Source organism: Misgurnus anguillicaudatus, chromosome 6 (assembly GCF_027580225.2).
Source record: "Misgurnus anguillicaudatus chromosome 6, ASM2758022v2, whole genome shotgun sequence".
Classification (NCBI taxonomy): Eukaryota; Metazoa; Chordata; class Actinopteri; order Cypriniformes; family Cobitidae; genus Misgurnus; species Misgurnus anguillicaudatus.
The window spans coordinates 12,515,011-12,541,634 of NC_073342.2; the positions used below are offsets into that span (position 1 = coordinate 12,515,011).

General features: G+C 42.3%; 1 protein-coding gene across 1 annotated transcript in view; it reads left to right on the forward strand.

The window, feature by feature from the left end:
- The window catches only part of LOC129434076 (uncharacterized), a 43,981-nt gene that overhangs the window by 16,227 nt on the left and 1,130 nt on the right, over window positions 1-26,624 (forward strand). Inside the window, exons 28-44 of the mRNA XM_073868296.1 lie at window positions 40-11,310; window positions 11,343-16,826; window positions 17,542-17,699; window positions 17,808-17,982; window positions 19,722-19,957; window positions 20,626-20,809; window positions 21,152-21,326; window positions 21,429-21,613; window positions 22,185-22,254; window positions 22,549-22,667; window positions 22,764-22,795; window positions 23,028-23,175; window positions 23,642-23,734; window positions 23,888-23,928; window positions 24,052-24,171; window positions 24,375-24,473; window positions 24,563-24,682. Coding sequence (XP_073724397.1) covers window positions 40-11,310; window positions 11,343-16,826; window positions 17,542-17,699; window positions 17,808-17,982; window positions 19,722-19,957; window positions 20,626-20,809; window positions 21,152-21,326; window positions 21,429-21,613; window positions 22,185-22,254; window positions 22,549-22,667; window positions 22,764-22,795; window positions 23,028-23,175; window positions 23,642-23,734; window positions 23,888-23,928; window positions 24,052-24,171; window positions 24,375-24,473; window positions 24,563-24,682 — 18,710 coding nt within the window. The remainder of the gene's footprint in view (window positions 1-39; window positions 11,311-11,342; window positions 16,827-17,541; window positions 17,700-17,807; window positions 17,983-19,721; window positions 19,958-20,625; window positions 20,810-21,151; window positions 21,327-21,428; window positions 21,614-22,184; window positions 22,255-22,548; window positions 22,668-22,763; window positions 22,796-23,027; window positions 23,176-23,641; window positions 23,735-23,887; window positions 23,929-24,051; window positions 24,172-24,374; window positions 24,474-24,562; window positions 24,683-26,624) is intronic.

Consider the following 26,624-nt stretch of genomic DNA (forward strand, 5'->3'; position numbering starts at 1 on the left):
ATTTCTGTTTAATCATTCTACCCTTTTTTACTTGCCTAGGGTGTTTTCCTCAGTGCCCTTCTGACAGGCCATTTTTAAAGGAAGAAACCCAAAAATGCGTCACAGAGATTGAGTGTCAAACGTGTGTATATGATGGGAAGGAGTTTACGATTGGAGAAGAAGTGTACCACACCACCGACGGAAACGGCTTGTGTTTCAAAGCTGTGTGTGGATCAAATGCAACAATAATTAGATATATGGAAACTTGCATAACAACAGCTAAACCATTTACTTTCCAAAGTAAAACAACAACAACAACAACACCAACAACCACACAACTATCAACCACAACACAACCATCAACAGCAACTAAAACCACTGGTATGTCCACATCTACTGGACCATCAACAAGAACAACACAACCATCAACAGGTACACAAACCACTGTTGTGTCCACAACTGCAGGACCATCAACAGGAACAGCACAATCAACAACACAACCAATAAAAGGGGAAACAACACAAGCATCAACAGCTACTCATGCCACTGGTGTGTCCACAACTGCAGGACCATCAACAACACAACCAACAACAGCTACACAAAGCACTGGTGTGTCCACAACTGCAGGACCATCAACAGGAACAGCACAATCAACAACACAACCAATTAAAGGGGAAACAACACAAGTATCAACAGCTACTCATGCCACTGGTGTGTCCACAACTGCAGGACCATCAACAACACAACCAACAACAGCTACACAAACCACTGGTGTGTCCACAACTGCAGGACCATCAACAGGAACAGCACAATCAACAACACAACCAATGAAAGGGGAAACAACACAAGTATCAACAGCTACTCATGCAACTGGTGTGTCCACAACTGCAGGACCATCAACAACACAACCAACTACAGCTACACAAACAACTGGTGTGTCCACAACTGCAGGACCATCAACAGGAACAGCACAATCAACAACACAACCAATAAAAGGGGAAACAACACAAGTATCAACAGCTACTCATGCCACTGGTGTGTCCACAACTACAGGACCATCAACAACACAACCAACAACAGCTACACAAACCACTGGTGTGTCCACAACTGCAGGACCATCAACAGGAACAGCACAATCAACAACACAACCAATAAAAGGGGAAACAACACAAGTATCAACAGCTACTCATGCCACTGGTGTGTCCACAACTGCAGGACCATCAACAACACAACCAACTACAGCTACACAAACAACTGGTGTGTCCACAACTGCAGGACCATCAACAGGAACAGCACAATCAACAACACAACCAATAAAAGGGGAAACAACACAAGTATCAACAGCTACTCATGCCACTGGTGTGTCCACAACTGCAGGACCATCAACAACACAACCAACAACAGCTACACAAAGCACTGGTGTGTCCACAACTGCAGGACCATCAACAGGAACAGCACAATCAACAACACAACCAATAAAAGGGGAAACAACACAAGCATCAACAGCTACTCATGCCACTGGTGTTTCCACAACTACAGGACCATCAACAACACAACCAACAACAGCTACACAAACCACTGGTGTGTCCACAACTGCAGGACCATCAACAGGAACAGCACAATCAACAACACAACCAATAAAAGGGGAAACAACACAAGCATCAACAGCTACTCATGCCACTGGTGTGTCCACAACTACAGGACCATCAACAACACAACCAACAACAGCTACACAAAGCACTGGTGTGTCCACAACTGCAGGACCATCAACAGGAACAGCACAATCAACAACACAACCAATACAAGGGGGAACAACACAAGCATCAACAGCAACTCATGCCACTGGTGTTTCCACAACTACAGGACCATCAACAACACAACCAACAACAGCTAAACACACCACTGGTGTGTCCACAACTGTTGGACCATCAACAGGAAGAGCACAATCAACAACACAACCAATAAAAGGGGAAACAACACAAGTATCAACAGCTACTCATGCCACTGGTGTGTCCACAACTACAGGACCATCAACAACACAACCAACAACAGCTACACAAAGCACTGGTGTGTCCACAACTGCAGGACCATCAACAGGAACAGCACAATCAACAACACAACCAATACAAGGGGGAACAACACAAGCATCAACAGCAACTCATGCCCCTGGTGTTTCCACAACTACAGGACCATCAACAACACAACCAACAACAGCTACACAAACCACTGGTGTGTCCACAACTGCAGGACAATCAACAGGAACAGCACAATCAACAACACAACCAATAAAAGAGAAAACAACACAAGTATCAACAGCTACTCATGCCACTGGTGTGTCCACAACTGCAGGACCATCAACAACACAACCAACAACAGCTACACAAACCACAGGTGTGACCACAACTGCAGGACCATCAACTGGAACAGCACAATCAACAACACAACCAATGAAAGGGGAAACAACACAAGTATCAACAGCTACTCATGCCACTGGTGTGTCCACAACTGCAGGACCATCAACAACACAACCAACTACAGCTACACAAACAACTGGTGTGTCCACAACTGCAGGACCATCAACAGGAACAGCACAATCAACAACACAACCAATAAAAGGGGAAACAACACAAGTATCAACAGCTACTCATGCCACTGGTGTGTCCACAACTGCAGGACCATCAACAGGAACAGCACAATCAACAACACAACCAATAAAAGGGGAAACAACACAAGTATCAACAGCTACTCATGCCACTGGTGTGTCTACAACTGCAGGACCATCAACAACACAACCAACTACAGCTACACAAACAACTGGTGTGTCCACAACTGCAGGACCATCAACAGGAACAGCACAATCAACAACACAACCAATAAAAGGGGAAACAACACAAGTATCAACAGCTACTCATGCCACTGGTGTGTCCACAACTGCAGGACCATCAACAACACAACCAACAACAGCTACACAAAGCACTGGTGTGTCCACAACTGCAGGACCATCAACAGGAACAGCACAATCAACAACACAACCAATAAAAGGGGAAACAACACAAGTATCAACAGCTACTCATGCCACTGGTGTGTCCACAACTAGAGGACCATCAACAACACAACCAACAACAGCTACACAAAGCACTGGTGTGTCCACAACTGCAGGACCATCAACAGGAACAGCACAATCAACAACACAACCAATACAAGGGGGAACAACACAAGCATCAACAGCTACTCATGCCACTGGTGTTTCCACAACTACAGGACCATCAACAACACAACCAACAACAGCTAAACAAACCACTGGTGTGTCCACAACTGTAGGACCATCAACAGGAAGAGCACAATCAACAACACAACCAATAAAAGGGGAAACAACACAAGTATCAACAGCTACTCATGCCACTGGTGTGTACACAACTACAGGACCATCAACAACACAACCAACAACAGCTACACAAAGCACTGGTGTGTCCACAACTGCAGGACCATCAACAGGAACAGCACAATCAACAACACAACCAATAAAAGGGGAAACAACACAAGCATCAACAGCTACTCATGCCACTGGTGTTTCCACAACTACAGGACCATCAACAACACAACCAACAACAGCTACACAAACCACTGGTGTGTCCACAACTGCAGGACCATCAACAGGAACAGCACAATCAACAACACAACCAATAAAAGGGGAAACAACACAAGTATCAACAGCTACTCATGCCACTGTTGTGTCCACAACTGCAGGACCATCAACAACACAACCAACAACAGCTACACAAAGCACTGGTGTGTCCACAACTGCAGGACCATCAACAGGAACAGCACAATCAACAACACAACCAATGAAAGGGGAAACAACACAAGTATCAACAGCTACTCATGCCACTGGTGTGTCCACAACTGCAGGACCATCAACAACACAACCAACTACAGCTACACAAACAACTGGTGTGTCCACAACTGCAGGACCATCAACAGGAACAGCACAATCAACAACACAACCTATAAAAGGGGAAACAACACAAGTATCAACAGCTACTCATGCCACTGGTGTGTCCACAACTGCAGGACCATCAACAGGAACAGCACAATCAACAACACAACCAATGAAAGGGGAAACAACACAAGTTTCAACAGCTACTCATGCCACTGGTGTGTCTACAACTGCAGGACCATCAACAACACAACCAACTACAGCTACACAAACAACTGGTGTGTCCACAACTGCAGGACCATCAACAGGAACAGCACAATCAACAACACAACCAATAAAAGGGGAAACAACACAAGTATCAACAGCTACTCATGCCACTGGTGTGTCCACAACTACAGGACCATCAACAACACAACCAACAACAGCTACACAAAGCACTGGTGTGTCCACAACTGCAGGACCATCAACAGGAACAGCACAATCAACAACACAACCAATACAAGGGGGAACAACACAAGCATCAACAGCAACTCATGCCACTGGTGTTTCCACAACTACAGGACCATCAACAACACAACCAACAACAGCTACACAAACCACTGGTGTGTCCACAACTGCAGGACCATCAACAGGAACAGCACAATCAACAACACAACCAATAAAAGGGGAAACAACACAAGTATCAACAGCTACTCATGCCACTGGTGTTTCCACAACTACAGGACCATCAACAACACAACCAACAACAGCTACACAAACGACTGGTGTGTCCACAACTGCAGGACCATCAACAGGAACAGCACAATCAACAACACAACCAATACAAGGGGGAACAACACAAGTATCAACTGCTACTCATGCCACTGGTGTTTCCACAACTACAGGACCATCAACAACACAACCAACAACAGCTACACAAACCACTGGTGTGTCCACAACTGCAGGACCATCAACAGGAACAGCACAATCAACAACACAACCAATAAAAGGGGAAACAACACAAGTATCAACAGCTACTCATGCCACTGGTGTGTCCACAACTACAGGACCATCAACAACACAACCAACAACAGCTACACAAAGCACTGGTGTGTCCACAACTGCAGGACCATCAACAGGAACAGCACAATCAACAACACAACCAATACAAGGGGGAACAACACAAGCATCAACAGCAACTCATGCCACTGGTGTTTCCACAACTACAGGACCATCAACAACACAACCAACAACAGCTACACAAACCACTGGTGTGTCCACAACTGCAGGACCATCAACAGGAAGAGCACAATCAACAACACAACCAATAAAAGGGAAAACAACACAAGTATCAACAGCTACTCATGCCACTGTTGTGTCCACAACTGCAGGACCATCAACAACACAACCAACAACAGCTACACAAACCACTGGTGTGTCCACAACTGCAGGACCATCAACTGGAACAGCACAATCAACAACACAACCAATGAAAGGGGAAACAACACAAGTATCAACAGCTACTCATGCCACTGGTGTGTCCACAACTGCAGGACCATCAACAACACAACCAACTACAGCTACACAAACAACTGGTGTGTCCACAACTGCAGGACCATCAACAGGAACAGCACAATCAACAACACAACCAATAAAAGTGGAAACAACACAAGTATCAACAGCTACTCATGCCACTGGTGTGTCCACAACTGCAGGACCATCAACAGGAACAGCACAATCAACAACACAACCAATAAAAGTGGAAACAACACAAGTATCAACAGCTACTCATGCCACTGGTGTGTCCACAACTGCAGGACCATCAACAACACAACCAACTACAGCTACACAAACAACTGGTGTGTCCACAACTGCAGGACCATCAACAGGAACAGCACAATCAACAACACAACCAATAAAAGGGGAAACAACACAAGTATCAACAGCTACTCATGCCACTGGTGTGTCCACAACTGCAGGACCATCAACAACACAACCAACAACAGCTACACAAAGCACTGGTGTGTCCACAACTGCAGGACCATCAACAGGAACAGCACAATCAACAACACAACCAATAAAAGGGGAAACAACACAAGCATCAACAGCTACTCATGCCACTGGTGTGTCCACAACTGCAGGACCATCATCAACACAACCAACTACAGCTACACAAACAACTGGTGTGTCCACAACTGCAGGACCATCAACAGGAACAGCACAATCAACAACACAACCAATAAAAGGGGAAACAACACAAGCATCAACAGCTACTCATGCCACTGGTGTTTCCACAACTACAGGACCATCAACAACACAACCAACAACAGCTACACAAAGCACTGGTATGTCCACAACTGCAGGACCATCAACAGGAACAGCACAATCAACAACACAACCAATAAAAGGGGAAACAACACAAGTATCAACAGCTACTCATGCCACTGGTGTGTCCACAACTGCAGGACCATCAACAACACAACCAACAACAGCTACACAAAGCACTGGTGTGTCCACAACTGCAGGACCATCAACAGGAACAGCACAATCAACAACACAACCAATAAAAGGGGAAACAACACAAGCATCAACAGCTACTCATGCCACTGGTTTGTCCACCACTGCAGGACCATCAACACCACAAGCATCAACAGCTACTCATGCCACTGGTGTTTCCACAACTACAGGACCATCAACAACACAACCAACAACAGCTACACAAAGCACTGGTATGTCCACAACTGCAGGACCATCAACAGGAACAGCACAATCAACAACACAACCAATGAAAGGGGAAACAACACAAGTATCAACAGCTACTCATGCCACTGGTGTGTCCACAACTGCAGGACCATCAACAACACAACCAACAACAGCTACACAAAGCACTGGTGTGTCCACAACTGCAGGACCATCAACAGGAACAGCACAATCAACAACACAACCAATAAAAGGGGAAACAACACAAGCATCAACAGCTACTCATGCCACTGGTGTGTCCACAACTGCAGGACCATCATCAACACAACCAACTACAGCTACACAAACAACTGGTGTCTCCACAACTGCAGGACCATCAACAGGAACAGCACAATCAACAACACAACCAATAAAAGGGGAAACAACACAAGCATCGACAGCTACTCATGGCACTGGTGTTTCCACAACTACAGGACCATTAACAACACAACCAACAACAGCTACACAAACCACTAGTGTGTCCACAACTGCAGGACCATCAACAGGAACAGCACAATCAACAACACAACCAATAAAAGGGGAAACAACACAAGTATCAACAGCTACTCATGCCACTGGTGTGTCCACAACTGCAGGACCATCAACAACACAACCAACTACAACTACACAAAGCACTGGTGTGTCCACAACTGCAGGACCATCAACAGGAACAGCACAATCAACAACACAACCAATGAAAGGGGAAACAACACAAGTATCAACAGCTACTCATGCCACTGGTGTGTCCACAACTGCAGGACCATCAACAACACAACCAACAACAGCTACACAAAGCACTGGTGTGTCCACAACTGCAGGACCATCAACAGGAACAGCACAATCAACAACACAACCAATAAAAGGGGAAACAACACAAGCATCAACAGCTACTCATGCCACTGGTTTGTCCACCACTGCAGGACCATCAACAACACAAGCATCAACAGCTACTCATGCCACTGGTGTGTCCACAACTGCAGGACCATCATCAACACAACCAACTACAGCTACACAAACAACTGGTGTGTCCACAACTGCAGGACCATCAACAGGAACAGCACAATCAACAACACAACCAATAAAAGGGGAAACAACACAAGCATCAACAGCTACTCATGCCACTGGTGTTTCCACAACTACAGGACCATCAACAACACAACCAACAACAGCTACACAAAGCACTGGTATGTCCACAACTGCAGGACCATCAACAGGAACAGCACAATCAACAACACAACCAATGAAAGGGGAAACAACACAAGTATCAACAGCTACTCATGCCACTGGTGTGTCCACAACTGCAGGACCATCAACAACACAACCAACAACAGCTACACAAAGCACTGGTGTGTCCACAACTGCAGGACCATCAACAGGAACAGCACAATCAACAACACAACCAATAAAAGGGGAAACAACACAAGCATCAACAGCAACTCATGCCACTGGTTTGTCCACCACTGCAGGACCATCATCAACACAACCAACTACAGCTACACAAACAACTGGTGTGTCCACAACTGCAGGACCATCAACAGGAACAGCACAATCAACAACACAACCAATAAAAGGGGAAACAACACAAGCATCAACAGCTACTCATGCCACTGGTGTTTCCACAACTACAGGACCATCAACAACACAACCAACAACAGCTACACAAAGCACTGGTATGTCCACAACTGCAGGACCATCAACAGGAACAGCACAATCAACAACACAACCAATGAAAGGGGAAACAACACAAGTATCAACAGCTACTCATGCCACTGGTGTGTCCACAACTGCAGGACCATCAACAACACAACCAACAACAGCTACACAAAGCACTGGTGTGTCCACAACTGCAGGACCATCAACAGGAACAGCACAATCAACAACACAACCAATAAAAGGGGAAACAACACAAGCATCAACAGCTACTCATGCCACTGGTGTGTCCACAACTGCAGGACCATCATCAACACAACCAACTACAGCTACACAAACAACTGGTGTGTCCACAACTGCAGGACCATCAACAGGAACAGCACAATCAACAACACAACCAATAAAAGGGGAAACAACACAAGTATCTACAGCTACTCATGGCACTGGTGTTTCCACAACTACAGGACCATTAACAACACAACCAACTACAGCTACACAAACCACTGGTGTGTCCACAACTGCAGGACCATCAACAGGAACAGCACAATCAACAACACAACCAATAAAAGGGGAAACAACACAAGTATCAACAGCTACTCATGCCACTGGTGTGTCCACAACTGCAGGACCATCAACAACACAACCAACAACAGCTACACAAAGCACTGGTGTGTCCACAACTGCAGGACCATCAACAGGAACAGCACAATCAACAACACAACCAATAAAAGGGGAAACAACACAAGCATCAACAGCTACTCATGCCACTGGTTTGTCCACAACTGCAGGACCATCAACAACACAACCAACAACAGCGACACAAACCACTGGTGTGTCCACAACTGCAGGACCATCAACAGGAACAGCACAATCAACAACACAACCAATAAAAGGGGAAACAACACAATTATCAACAGCTACTCATGCCACTGGTGTGTCCACAACTGCAGGACCATCATCAACACAACCAACTACAGCTACACAAACAACTGGTGTGTCCACAACTGCAGGACCATCAACAGGAACAGCACAATCAACAACACAACCAATAAAAGGGGAAACAACACAAGCATCAACAGCTACTCATGCCACTGGTGTTTCCACAACTACAGGACCATTAACAACACAACCAACAACAGCTACACAAACCACTGGTGTGTCCACAACTGCAGGACCATCAACAGGAACAGCACAATCAACAACACAACCAATAAAAGGGGAAACAACACAAGTATCAACAGCTACTCATGCCACTGGTGTGTCCACAACTGCAGGACCATCAACAACACAACCAACAACAGCTACACAAAGCACTGGTGTGTCCACAACTGCAGGACCATCAACAGGAACAGCACAATCAACAACACAACCAATAAAAGGGGAAACAACACAAGCATCAACAGCTACTCATGCCACTGGTGTTTCCACAACTACAGGACCATCAACAACACAACCAACAACAGCTACACAAACCACTGGTGTGTCCACAACTGCAGGACCATCAACAGGAACAGCACAATCAACAACACAACCAATAAAAGGGGAAACAACACAAGTATCAACAGCTACTCATGCCACTGGTGTGTCCACAACTGCAGGACCATCAACAACACAACCAACTACAGCTACACAAACAACTGGTGTGTCCACAACTGCAGGACCATCAACAGGAACAGCACAATCAACAACACAACCAATAAAAGGGGAAACAACACAAGTATCAACAGCTACTCATGCCACTGGTGTGTCCACAACTGCAGGACCATCAACAACACAACCAACAACAGCTACACAAAGCACTGGTATGTCCACAACTGCAGGACCATCAACAGGAACAGCACAATCAACAACACAACCAATGAAAGGGGAAACAACACAAGTATCAACAGCTACTCATGCCACTGGTGTGTCCACAACTGCAGGACCATCAACAACACAACCAACAACAGCTACACAAAGCACTGGTGTGTCCACAACTGCAGGACCATCAACAGGAACAGCACAATCAACAACACAACCAATGAAAGGGGAAACAACACAAGTATCAACAGCTACTCATGCCACTGGTGTGTCCACATCTGCAGGACCATCAACAACACAACCAACAACAGCTACACAAAGCACTGTTGTGTCCACAACTGCAGGACCATCAACAGGAACAGCACAATCAACAACACAACCAATAAAAGGGGAAACAACACAAGTATCAACAGCTACTCATGCCACTGGTGTGTCCACAACTGCAGGACCATCATCAACACAACCAACTACAGCTACACAAACAACTGGTGTGTCCACAACTGCAGGACCATCAACAGGAACAGCACAATCAACAACACAACCAATAAAAGGGGAAACAACACAAGTATCAACAGCTACTCATGCCACTGGTGTTTCCACAACTACAGGACCATCAACAACACAACCAACAACAGCTACACAAAGCACTGGTGTGTCCACAACTGCAGGACCATCAACAGGAACAGCACAATCAACAACACAACCAATAAAAGGGGAAACAACACAAGCATCAACAGCTACTCATGCCACTGGGGTTTCCACAACTACAGGACCATCAACAACACAACCAACAACAGCTACACAAACCACTGGTGTGTCCACAACTGCAGGACCATCAACAGGAACAGCACAATCAACAACACAACCAATAAAAGGGGAAACAACACAAGCATCAACAGCTACTCATGCCACTGGTTTGTCCACCACTGCAGGACCATCAACAACACAACCAACAACAACGACACAAACCACTGGTGTGTCCACAACTGCAGGACCATCAACAGGAACAGCACAGTCAACAACACAACCAATAAAAGGGGAAACAACACAAGTATCAACAGCTACTCATGCCACTGGTGTGTCCACAACTGCAGGACCATCATCAACACAACCAACTACAGCTACACAAACAACTGGTGTGTCCACAACTGCAGGACCATCAACAGGAACAGCACAATCAACAACACAACCAATAAAAGGGGAAACAACACAAGCATCAACAACACAAAGCTACCCACTGGTGTTTCCACAACTACAGGACCATCAACAACACAACCAACAACAGCTACACAAACCACTGGTGTGTCCACAACTGCAGGACCATCAACAGGAACAGCACAATCAACAACACAACCAATAAAAGGGGAAACAACACAAGCATCAACAGCTACTCATGCCACTGGTGTTTCCACAACTACAGGACCATCAACAACACAACCAACAACAGCTACACAAACCACTGGTGTGTCCACAACTGCAGGACCATCAACAGGAACAGCACAATCAACAACACAACCAATAAAAGGGGAAACAACACAAGCATCAACAGCTACTCATGCCACTGGTGTTTCCACAACTGCAGGACCATCAACAACACAACCAACAACAGCTACACAAACCACTGGTGTGTCCACAACTGCAGGACCATCAACAGGAACAGCACAATCAACAACACAACCAATAAAAGGGGAAACAACACAAGCATCAACAGCTACTCATGCCACTGGGGTTTCCACAACTACAGGACCATCAACAACACAACCAACAACAGCTACACAAACCACTGGTGTGTCCACAACTGCAGGACCATCAACAGGAACAGCACAATCAACAACACAACCAATAAAAGGGGAAACAACACAAGTATCAACAGCTACTCATGCTACTGGTGTGTCCACAACTGCAGGACCATCAACAACACAACCAACAACAGCTACACAAAGCACTGGTGTGTCCACAACTGCAGGACCATCAACAGGAACAGCACAATCAACAACACAACCAATAAAAGGGGAAACAACACAAGTATCAACAGCTACTCATGCCACTGGTGTGTCCACAACTGCAGGACCATCAACAACACAACCAACAACAGCTACACAAAGCACTGGTGTGTCCACCACTGCAGGACCATCAACAGGAATAGCACAGTCAACAACACAACCAATAAAAGGGGAAACAACACAAGTATCAACAGCTACTCATGCCACTGGTGTGTCCACAACTGCAGGACCATCATCAACACAACCAACTACAGCTACACAAACAACTGGTGTGTCCACAACTGCAGGACCATCAACAGGAACAGCACAATCAACAACACAACCAATAAAAGGGGAAACAACACAAGCATCAACAGCTACTCATGCCACTGGTGTTTCCACAACTACAGGACCATCAACAACACAACCAACAACAGCTACACAAAGCACTGGTATGTCCACAACTGCAGGACCATCAACAGGAACAGCACAATTAACAACTAAACCAATGAAAGGGGAAACAACACAAGTATCAACAGCTACTCATGCCACTGGTGTGTCCACAACTGCAGGACCATCATCAACACAACCAACTACAGCTACACAAACAACTGGTGTGTCCACAACTGCAGGACCATCAACAGGAACAGCACAATCAACAACACAACCAATAAAAGGGGAAACAACACAAGTATCAACAGCTACTCATGCCACTGGTGTGTCCACAACTGCAGGACCATCAACAACACAACCAACAACAGCTACACAAAGCACTGGTGTGTCCACAACTGCAGGACCATCAACAGGAACAGCACAATCAACAACACAACCAATAAAAGGGGAAACAACACAAGCATCAACAGCTACTCATGCCACTGGTGTTTCCACAACTACAGGACCATCAACAACACAACCAACAACAGCTACACAAACCACTGGTGTGTCCACAACTGCAGGACCATCAACAGGAACAGCACAATCAACAACACAACCAATAAAAGGGGAAACAACACAAGCATCAACAGCTACTCATGCCACTGGGGTTTCCACAACTACAGGACCATCAACAACACAACCAACAACAGCTACACAAAGCACTGGTGTGTCCACAACTGCAGGGCCATCAACAGGAACAGCACAATCAACAACACAACCAATAAAAAGGAAAACAACACAAGTATCAACAGCTACTCATGCCACTGGTGTTTCCACAACTGCAGGACCATCAACAACACAACCAACAACAGCTACACAAAGCACTGGTGTGTCCACAACTGCAGGACCATCAACAACAAAACCAACAACAGCTACACAAACCACTGGTGTGTCCACAACTGCAGGACCATCAACAGGAACAGCACAATCAACAACACAACCAATAAAAGGGGAAACAACACATTCATCAACAGCTACTCATGCCACTGGTTTGTCCACCACTGCAGGACCATCAACAACACAACCAACAACAACGACACAAACCACTGGTGTGTCCACAACTGCAGGACCATCAACAGGAACAGCACAGTCAACAACACAACCAATAAAAGGGGAAACAACACAAGTATCAACAGCTACTCATGCCACTGGTGTGTCCACAACTGCAGGACCATCATCAACACAACCAACTACAGCTACACAAACAACTGGTGTGTCCACAACTGCAGGACCATCAACAGGAACAGCACAATCAACAACACAACCAATAAAAGAGGAAACAACACAAGCATCAACAGCTACTCGTGCCACTGGTGTTTCCACAACTACAGGACCATCAACAACACAACCAACAACAGCTACACAAACCACTGGTGTGTCCACAACTGCAGGACCATCAACAGGAACAGCACAATCAACAACACAACCAATAAAAGGGGAAACAACACAAGCATCAACAGCTACTCATGCCACTGGTGTTTCCACAACTGCAGGACCATCAACAACACAACCAACAACAGCTACACAAAGCACTGGTGTGTCCACAACTGCAGGACCATCAACAGGAACAGCACAATCAACAACACAACCAGAAAAAGGGGAAACAACACAATTATCAACAGCTACTCATGCCACTGGGGTTTCCACAACTACAGGACCATCAACAACACAACCAACAACAGCTACACAAACCACTGGTGTGTCCACAACTGCAGGACCATCAACAGGAACAGCACAATCAACAACACAACCAATAAAATGGGAAACAACACAAGTATCAACAGCTACTCATGCTACTGGTGTGTCCACAACTGCAGGACCATCAACAACACAACCAACAACAGCTACACAAAGCACTGGTGTGTCCACAACTGCAGGAACATCAACAGGAACAGCACAATCAACAACACAACCAATAAAAGGGGAAACAACACAAGCATCAACAGCTACTCATGCCACTGGTGTGTCCACAACTGCAGGACCATCAACAACACAACCAACAACAGCTACACAAACCACTGGTGTGTCCACAACTGCAGGACCATCAACAGGAACAGCACAATCAACAACACAACCAATAAAAGGGGAAACAACACAAGCATCAACAGCTACTCATGCCACTGGTGTTTCCACAACTACAGGACCATCAACAACACAACCAACAACAGCTACACAAAGCACTGGTGTGTCCACAACTGCAGGACCATCAACAGGAACAGCACAATCAACAACACAACCAATAAAAGGGGAAACAACACAAGTATCAACCGCAGCTCATGCCACTGGTGTGTCCACAACTGCAGGACCATCAACAACACAACCAACAACAGCTACACAAAGCACTGGTGTGTCCACAACTGCAGGAACATCAACAGGAACAGCACAATCAACAACACAACCAGAAAAAGGGGAAACAACACAAGCATCAACAGCTACTCATGCCACTGGTGTGTCCACAACTGCAGGACCATCAACAACACAACCAACAACAGCTACACAAAGCACTGGTGTGTCCACAACTGCAGGGCCATCAACAGGAACAGCACAATCAACAACACAACCAATAAAAAGGAAAACAACACAAGTATCAACAGCTACTCATGCCACTGGTGTTTCCACAACTGCAGGACCATCAACAACACAACCAACAACAGCTACACAAAGCACTGGTGTGTCCACAACTGCAGGACCATCAACAGGAACAGCACAATCAACAACACAACCAATAAAAGGGGAAACAACACAAGCATCAACAGCTACTCATGCCACTGGGGTTTCCACAACTACAGGACCATCAACAACACAACCAACAACAGCTACACAAACCACTGGTGTGTCCACAACTGCAGGACCATCAACAGGAACAGCACAATCAACAACACAACCAATAAAAGGGGAAACAACACAAGTATCAACAGCTACTCATGCTACTGGTGTGTCCACAACTGCAGGACCATCAACAACACAACCAACAACAGCTACACAAAGCACTGGTGTGTCCACAACTGCAGGAACATCAACAGGAACAGCACAATCAACAACACAACCAATAAAAGGGGAAACAACACAAGCATCAACAGCTACTCATGCCACTGGTGTGTCCACAACTGCAGGACCATCAACAACACAACCAACAACAGCTACACAAACCACTGGTGTGTCCACAACTGCAGGACCATCAACAGGAACAGCACAATCAACAACACAACCAATAAAAGGGGAAACAACACAAGCATCAACAGCTACTCATGCCACTGGTGTTTCCACAACTACAGGACCATCAACAACACAACCAACAACAGCTACACAAAGCACTGGTGTGTCCACAACTGCAGGACCATCAACAGGAACAGCACAATCAACAACACAACCAATAAAAGGGGAAACAACACAAGTATCAACAGCTACTCATGCCACTGGTGTTTCCACAACTACAGGACCATCAACAACACAACCAACAACAGCTACACAAAGCACTGGTGTGTCCACAACTGCAGGACCATCAACAGGAACAGCACAATCAACAACACAACCAATAAAAGGGGAAACAACACAAGTATCAACAGCTACTCATGCTACTGGTGTGTCCACAACTGCAGGACCATCAACAACACAACCAACAACAGCTACACAAAGCACTGGTGTGTCCACAACTGCAGGACCATCAACAGGAACAGCACAATCAACAACACAACCAATAAAAGAGGAAACAACAAAAGTATCAACAGCTACTCATACCACTGGTGTGTCCACAACTACAGGACCACCAACAACACAACCAAAAACAGCTACACAAACCACTGGTGTGTCCACAACTGCAGGACCATCAACAGGAACAGCACAATCAACAACACAACCATTAAAAGAGGAAACAACAAAAGTATCAACAGCTACTCATACTACTAGTGTGTCCACAACTACAGGACCATCAACAACACAACCAACAACAGCTACACAAAGCACTGGTGTGTCCACAACTGCAGGACCATCAACAGGAACAGCACAATCAACAACACAACCATTAACAGAGGAAACAACACAACCAACAACACATTCATCAACAGCTACACAAACCACTGGTGTGTCCACATCTACAGGACCATCAACAGGAACAACACAACCAACTACACAATTAACAAAAGAAACTGCTACTTCCACCATTACTGCTACAACATCAAATCCATTATCTACTACAGTGACAGAAACATCAACAAAGTTTACAGTGTTCACAAAATCAACTGAACAAATATCTCATACCACTTTACCCCAAGAACAAATTACAACAAGTTGTTACTGCACATTCGCAAATGAAATATTCCTTCCAGGTAAACACATTCATATAAATTTCTCTTTTTATGTGCTTTTTCTATGAGTGTTGTCATACTGTCAGTTTAAATCAGATTTTTGTGCATATCCGATTTGAGTGACTGACTGTCCAAACTGTGTGTCACAGCGTTCACGTCCAACTGCAGCAACATTTCACTTAATGTGCAACTTTGTTTTTGTATATATATATATATATACTTGTAATTTCTTTATTTGTTCCTATCATATTTTCCCAACCCCTTTTTGCTGATTCGAAAATTGATCCGATCCATTCCTCAAAAACCGTAATGTAATACGAATCGTGAGTTTTATGATCCATTTCAACACAATCTCTGTGTGTTTTTAAAAATAGCATGAAAGCAATATGCTTTCGAGTCACCCTCACGGTACTTTGATGTCATACAACGCTCTATCTCCGCAGTGCCACATAAATGTAAACACTTAATGTTGTCTTACAATATGACAATGTGTAGCTAAGGTTCAGGACTACTGCATCTAATTAAGCAGCGGCAGAACATAGGAAGCTGGCATACAAGGTTTTATTCCTTTCTGCCTTCTCCACTTGAACATCGACTTATTTACTTTTTACGTGATGTGAGATAGTGTAAACGCTATGCCAAATCAGAATCAAAAATGCCTTACTAATGTTTTACCATTAATAATGGTAGTCAGTATGTTAATTTTAACTCTGTGCTATCTATCATATATAACCAGGGTCTATGATATACAACCAAACTGATAAAGCAGACTGGTGTTACACTGCTTACTGCAACTCAAGTTGTTTTGTTGAAGTAACGAAGAACCCGTGTTATAAAACCACTACAGTTCCTGTTTCAACAGTTCCAAATGATTGTAATGATGTCAACCGAAAGGTAATCTAAAAAAAATCAGAATATGTTATGTACAATTTCCATTGGTGTATTAAAAATCAAGTTAATTTAAAATGGGGCAAACAATATTATTTGAATTGTTTGTAACAGAATGGAGAATCGTGGACTGAAGAATGTATAACGAAAACGTGCACAGAAGGGACGGTGACCTCCACCCCTGTGCAGTGTGACACAAATGATGCCGTTGTACCTACGTGTGCTAATGGACTTACACCTGAGAAAGTCTATTACAACAATGGCTGCTGCTCTAAATATGAATGCCAATGTAAGTTTACCTTTTTTATATAGAAATGATAACGCTTCTTACCATACAAATCGTCCCCTTGGAATTATAAGGTTCCATCTGCGTTCTGAACAGTTTTGAGATATTGAGCTTCAAAGATTTTGCATTACGTATAAGAAAACTTATATGGGAAAGAGGTTTCTTTCAAACATGAAAATAACAGGGACCCTAAATATATTTTAAAAATACAATATCAAAATCCTCTCAAATTTCTAAATGTGGATTTTGGGAAGGAGTCAAATGTAGATAGAACCTTCTAATTCTAAAATAACCATTTTCCCTTAGAATTATAAGGTTCTATCTGCCAAAACATTATTTAAACATTAAATATAAAAGTAATGTTGTAACAATTTTTCAACATGTGTTAGAAAGCAACATTTTAATCCTTTCTATGACATTTTATATTTTTAGCACTTTTATCTCTAAAAGTCTGATTTTATATGGCTCCTTTACAACATTGCTACCCTCTTCTGCCTCAGTTTTTCTCCTATTCTCTGATTATGTTTTTTTTCATATTTTGTTTGCCTGGTGCTCTCTTTCTCGTTCTCCTACTGTTGTTTCTAGCATTACTTTCCCCCCTCCTGGATATGCAAGGTTCATTACAAAAATGGACAAAACATTTTTAGCATGTTATACCATTGAGCAGCTACAGGCTACAATCATTATAAAATAATTGTAATCCTGAGGTAACTGCTTTAATGATCTTTCACATGTTTATCATAACTTACTGTAACAGCACTATTTTGGGTAGGATAGGTTAGTTCGTTTTTTCTGTATTTTTTTATCTTAATGCTTGCCTCTTAATATCAGGAACTGTGAAGCTAGCACTACTGGCTAGTGTGGTGTCTAACTATAAAAAACAATCTCCACAGCAAGACCTAAAAAAAGACTGCCCCTACTGAAAAATCCAGTAAAGACCAGCATAAACTGGTAGCTGGTTTAAGCTGGTTTAAGGTGGCAGTAGCTGGTCTAAGCTGGTCCAACCAGCAAAGCTGGTCAAGCATGGCTTCCAGCATGACCAGCTAAGTCCAGCTAGACCAGCTTAAAAAGTGACCAAAACACAGCTAGAACAGCTTGCTACACAGGCAATACCATCTAAAACCAAGCTGGAAGACCAGCTAAAACCAACTTGGGGTGTCGATCTTAAGGTTTCTTAAAAACTTTGCGTTGCGTGCCATAATCCTCACGGATATTGTGTGTCTGTGATTTTTCCTGTTGTCAAGGAAAAAGCCGGCGACACGACATATAGTGGCGGTTTCTCAGACAGGGATTAAACTAGTCCTAGACTAAAATAAATGTAAGAGCTATCAAAATGCACACAAGTAATGTTTTTAGTAAGACATGTTTGTTAAAACTAGTTATATTTCCCAGTGAAACTAAGGTCTAGTTCTGACTTAATCTAATCCCTGTCTGAAAAACCACCCCATAGAGTTGATCTTGATTGGTCCTCTTCTGTGCATTCAAAGTGCTGATTAGCTCATGCAGATAGAACCTTATAAAGCCAAGTTAGAGTTTTTTGTTTTTTTAATAAAACATCCCAAAATGTACACAACTTAAAAAAATCACCACATAATGTAAATAAGTTGTCACAGAATAAGAATATGTGAATAACTCAATTTTGACAAAAATGTCAGTTAGAACCTTATAATTACAAGGGGACGAAATAGTAACCACTGTCTTTAGCAATATATTTTATTTAACTTGTTTTTCTGAAACAACAGGTAAATGCAGTGGCTGGGGTGACCCTCATTACAAAACATTTGACGGAACATATTATGCTTTCCAAGGAAACTGTTCCTACGTGTTGGTCAAAGAAATTGTTCCTAAATATGACATCAATGTCCACGTTAAAAACTATTACTGTAACACTGCAAAAAATTTCGCTTGCCCCGAGTATGTGATTGTGAACTACAAATCCTATAATATCAAGATGACAAGCTACAGCGAGGATATTCAGGTAAGTTCCAGGACTAATACAGACAAGTCGGTTCAAACATACTTGTTAAGCAAAGTTACTAAAAGGAATAGTTCACCTAGTAAAGAAAATTTGGTCATTATCTACACATTTTACTCAAAAAACTTTGTGACGATGTGATATTTACACACTTAAGGGATATACTGCACTATTTTTTGCTGTACCAGATGAAAGATTACCATCGTAAAACATTCGTGGCGATTTCTGTGATCGTGGCTCTTAATCTGTGGTCCTATGTCGCACAGTGAGAGAGGTTCAAAGACAGCCATTTATACGGTCTTGTGACCAAAGATTTCTGACAGTGTCAGAAATTAAGCATGATCAACGCACAGTGTGTTTGCTGCTACAACCTGTGTACCGGTATTTGTTTACCACTAGCACATACTGATAACGTGTTGCAGCCGCTAAAGCCTTCGATTCAATAGGTGTCATCATCATATAGCCTACATGCTTGTCGTACCCAAGTGTAAATGACCCATGTTGCACAGTGTGATAAGGTAATAATTTTATAGGACTGCAAAAATCCTGCAGTGTATCCTGGGTACACAAAACACACATCCATATGCCATGTAGTGATGTGAGTTCAAAAGAACATTTCAATATAAAATATATATATTTATTATTACTCATAAAGACCTTATTACCCACAGGTCTATGTCAATAATGATGTGAAGATCCCAACATACAGTAATGAAGACTTCTCCATCACCACGTCTGGAATGGCTGTGACTTTGAGCATCCCTGAAATTAAAGCAGAAATTTTAGTTAATCATCATGGTTTTGAGGTCAAACTTCCATTCTCTGAATTCAGTGGTAATACAGAAGGACAGTGTGGTGAGTATATATTAGATTTCTCATGTCACAATCATTATTAGGGGACAAAAATGTTATTTTTTAACGATTTATCTGTGCATGAGACTACGACAGGGTTTCATTCCATGTTGCCTGTGCCACAATATTATTATGCTCTGCAATGTAATTAACATTTTTGCAGAATTGGGAATGCCTGAATTTAAAAAAGTCATCTACTCACATACTTTGGAGTAAATTGATTGTCTTATTTCTGTTTCACAACTTATATATTTAAAAAACATTGATGATGCAGTTTTGGACTCGCTGGTGGGTCTGACGTGTTTAAGGTTAATATTCAATTTTCAATGATATTGCTAATTCAAGGGGTCTGTGACAACAACCCTAAAAATGACTGCAGACGTCCTGATGGACAAACGGACGAATCATGTGGGAATATGGCACAACTGTGGGCAGACAGCCCAGAATGTCAAACATCTCCACAACCACCATCTAAAGGCTCCAGCTGCAATGCACAAAACTGTGAACTCATCAAAAGCGAGTAAGCCACAGACAACCACACAATCACTCATTTTAAATTTTTAAAACCTAACCACAATATACTTCACATATATTCATTTCCACTGTTTTGTATTTAATACAGTTTGTTCAAGAGTTGCCATGCAGTGGTGCCCTATCAAAGCTACTATGATGCATGTAAATATGACATATGCAACAAGAAAAGTGAATCAATGGCCTGTACCAGTCTGGAGGCTTATGCACGAACGTGTGGTGAGGCATCTATCTGTATTGACTGGAGAAACTCAACTGAACCTAAAGGACTCTGTGGTAAGAAAACAAGAAGACCCAAATGCGTTACTTTGTTTGTAGATAAACACTATGTCCATTCAAAAAAAAATTTTTTTATGAATAATCTTAATTCAAAACCATGCATATTAGCATATTAACTGTACAAAAAAAAAAATCAAAGAATGGTCAGTCCATCACCACAAAACACTCATTAAGTAAAGAAACTTTAGTTATGCTTTAGTTATGTTTTGCTTTAGTTATGTTAACTTTACTTTCATACATTACAGCAACTCATTGCTAGTCAATGCAGTTAAATTATTTGAAATCCAAGTTAATTAAACTTAAAAATGTACTAATATTATAACATAATATTTACTCTTCCAGTCTAGTCCCATGCAAAATATGCTGGTAACTGGAAATCCATTGCCTAATACAGCGATGCTTTAACAGCACAAAAATGTACCAACTAAAAACATACAACTGTGCCAATCGTGTCAAACATTTTAATTTAAAAACAAACATACACTTGTTTATATAAACACACTCATGGTTGCATTTTATTTGTTAGGAGGCCATTAAAATTCTTAATTTCTGTTGATTTCTATAATAGACTACAAGTGTGGCGATCACAAAGTCTACAAGGCATGTGGACCAAAGGTGGAAAAAACCTGCAGTACAAGGTAATCTTAAAAAATAAATCCTACATTCTCAAAAATAAAGGTTCAAGAAGGTACCTAAAAGTTCAAACAGTACACTTTGGTACCTTAAAGGTACACATTGGTGTACACATTAGAAGTACATAGAGCTACCAAAATGGTACATATTAGTACCTGTATAAAAGTTACCTTTCCAGTGACATCTTTTGTACCATTCAGAGAGTTTAAATACATGGTTACACTGTAGTCCTGTAATGCCCCTTAATGTACTGTATTGAACACATTTTAAACATAATTCTTTTTATTACCTAAAACTAGATACAACGAAATGTTTGTGCACAATGAATGCCAAGATCCAAAGTATATGGAAGGCTGTTTCTGTCCAGATAACACATATCTACTTAGTTCAACGTCAGATGAATGTACAGCTAACTGCGGTAAGAAATGTTACTGTATTTACTCACCCTGTTTGTAAGATTAATGCATCTTGTTGTAATATTTTTTGTTGATGTGTTTTAAATCCATGCTTGTAGATTGCATTGGCCCCGATGGATTATCTAGACAGGTATGATTTACATGACATTCCTGAGATTGTAAGCTTAACTCTCGAGTTGTAGCACAAAATAGGATTAATTCGTCAGTCTCAGTACAATAGAGTATAACAATTACATGAAATAAATGTCTAAAGTGTTTTCAATATTTTTTTAAAGTACATAATCATTTATACAGGCTTATAATCATTCATAAAAATAACTTTACACATTAACATTACAATAACTAACTCTCATATCCTGTAGCCTGGGGATTCATGGACCATCAACTGTACAACATATAGGTGTTCCAGGGAGAGGTTTGGTGTTGTGCAAGAACCTGTTAAGTGTCCAAAAATAAAGCCCTGTGGCGAACAATACAAAACAACTATAACAAACTGCTGTCCAACATGTGGTGAGTTATACATACAAGACAACAAATACAGTGGTATCCCAAATTGCCCGGCCTCCCTTTTGTAGAAACCTTCAGCAAATGCACCAAAAGACACTCTCAGATATGTCAGATAGCTCCTATAGGATTGCGACAATTTGCAGTTCCTCATGAGGCCATACTACATACTCTTGCGTAAACTATGTACGGAAGACAATAATTGAGTCACACACATTCTACATAGACCCTTGCAGTATGCAAAAAAAAAATGGCCCATACTTTGGCCTTTATTGCTAAATTTTAAGCTGTACAGGGAAAATGAAAACGCAAACATCCAGACTAAAATGCTCAACCTATATCATAAGCAATTATTTCAGATCATACAGTACATTATGAGTATGCAACCTCTAAATAGTCATAACCTTTTATAAAATGCACCATAACAGTCAACAATCATTTTTAAAAAGCTTGTTCACTTTTTTCAATTCAGAATGCAATATGGAGCTGTGTCTTATGAAGAAATGTGACATTGGATACGAGTTGGCAAGCACTAAATCTGAGGATGGCTGCTGTCCAGCCTGTGGTAAGTTTCATATTCATTTACTAGAACATTTAATACACATTTTTTAAGGTCTAAGCAATTGTACACAAAGCACCTTAACAGTGTTGAATATTTTTGTAAGAGAATTTTCTGTCTATATGTAAACAATCACTAATTTCTATTTTTTCTGATCAGTGCCCAAAAATGTCTGTGTTTACAATGACAATGAGTACAAGGTGAGTACAAGAACATTACATCACAACACCACAAAATGCACAACTGGCATACTAACACACAAATCAAGCATTTCTAATTTTGCAGTGATGGGTTCACTTTACTTATTCTGTCCTTTTCTCTAGCCTGGTGTTAAAATCCCCACAGATTCATGCAATCATTGCACATGTGGAATGGAAAAGAACCCAAAGACTAACCTACATATTATGCAATGTTCTCCAATAAAATGTAAACCCTGTGGAGAGGTAATTTCCCATTTTGATCAGGTTGTATGAGATTAAAAAAGTCTAACCATACTTTTAGATACATACTAATAGTGAAGGATTAATCAATATTAAAGGTTTGAGTAGTATGTAAGAGTTACAGATTCGTGATATTTCAATGGATTTACAAGAATCAAGTTGACAGTGGTCTATTGAACCTTTGAATTTGTCTTTGCACTCCAAAGGGCTTTGAAGAGGTAAAGGTTGAAGGAGAGTGTTGTGCAAAATGTAAGCCAGCAGGATGTTTGTATAAAAACGCAAACAACATTTCACAAATTCTCAAGGTGCGTCTTTCTTCAAACTTATATTTCACCAATCCAAAAAAATGTCCTTTGTTTTTTAGTACTTATCTGCCCTATCTGTCTTTTATTAGGTTGGAGAAATACACAGTTCTGCATGCGAAGGGGTGGTTTGCCGTGAGGTTGATGGAGTGTATTTGATTGAAAAGTCAATAATGAATTGCCCGGCCTTTAATCCAGTTGATTGTGTGCCGGTAAGTACGCTATCTGTAGCATTAGCATCCCTGCAAGCAAGCCTATGATGGCCCATTATTGGCCCACTAAGGGCTTGTCTTAGGGCCCCCAGCAGGCTGACAGCGCAGGGCCCCTGAGATTTTGCTCATGGGCAAAATGTTGGCCCCTTAGCCCTGGCCCTGCACAGGCAGCTCTTAGTTTAAACTTAGTTTATTTATATAACAAGCAAAAAAACACATAGATTACCTAGGAAACCAAAACATTTGTTATTTTCGACGAGGCATTTGTTCAAGAGATCAGTTTAGCAACTAGTCAGACCATTAAAAAAACGAAACCGGAAGTAAAGTTCGGATCCAGATGTGCATCACGTGCGTCCAATGAAACCGTCTATACAAATATAAAATAATACAAATTAACAAAAAATAACAAATTATTGCTTTGAGCTTTGCCAATGAATACTTTAGATAGAACACCAAAACATATTTTTAACAGAGGTCACTCTTCCCCGAGGTCCCTAGACAGTGGTAGTGCTCCTTTCCTTTGCCCGCTCGGCCTTGAATTCCGCAACCACACCTTTATCTCACTCTCAACTTCAGAATCAGGAGGACTGGGCTGAAAAGAGCATTGTCTTTCATCAGGGATGTTCAAACTCTGTCCTGGAGGGCTGATGTGCTGCAGAGTTTAACTGAAACTTCCCTCAATATACTGTACCTGCCTTAAAGTATCTAGTCTGCCTAGGAAGACCTTGATTAGCTTGATCAGGTGTGTTTGATTAAGGGGGTTGCACATCAGATGTGCAGCTCAGCGCCACACCTTTCTAAAAAAATGGAACACATTGTTTTTATGAGTATTCGCAAACCGGTCAAAGCCACAGAGCGCCACTCACATAGTTTAACATTAAATAACATCGTATTTGTCCTAAATCATTAACGATTAACATTGGCTGCTAACGTATATTTTGCATTTCGAAGTAGACGCTATCTGACTAGGCTTGCGTTATTTAATGTGCACTTCCGGTGTACAAAACCTCAGAGTTGTCTCACATGTGACTCAGTGCGGTGCTAAGCAGAGCTGCGCATGCGGTGCGTGACCCCCTTTAGGGTTGGAGCAAAACTCTGCAGAGACACCGGTCCTCCAGTAGCAGGATTAGACACCCATGTCCTAGTGGCAATTTAGTGGCCACCAATGGTTACTGGATAGGCAGTCTAACAGTAAGGGAAATACCAAAAAAATACAAAATGTCACATTTGCAATTATTCTTATTTTTTTAGAAGTAAACTGTACTCTTTTTGTAACATTTATGAACTATATAAAATTATATTATAAATATATTTTCTGTCCCATATCTAGGGGGCTTTTTACACCTGGTCACTTCATGCGTTTTCTCTGCTATCTGATCGTAAAAAGACCAGGTGTAAATGCCCTCTGAAACGTTTTCGAGACGGATTTAAATCCGATCGCTCAAACCACTCCAGGAGGTGATCTGGGATGCATTTCAGAAGAAACTAGAGAAGTGTAAATGCATCTGGTTGATGAAACCACATACATCAGCGCTTTACTCCTCCCAAACGTAAGCACGTCACTCGCAAGTAAGCTGGAAGAGCGCTTTATTGCTTTATGGAGTGATGACAGCGGGTAAAAAAGCTTCCTAGAAGCTTTACAAGAGTCTAATGACAAACTCAAATGATATTAAACAAAGAAATAAATGTTAAGTAGCTGGTTTAAGGTGGCACTAGCTGGTTTACGCTGGTCCTCCCACCCTGACAAAGCTGGCCATGCTGGTGGGTCAGCTGGTCTTCCAGCATGACCAGCTAAGTCCAGCTAGACCAGCTTAAAAAGTGACCAAAACACAGCTAAACCAGCTTGCTACACCAGCAAAACCAGCTTCCTACACTAGCAAAACCACCTAAAACCAAGCTAGAAGACCAGCTAAAACCAGCTCACCAGCTAATGCTGGTCATA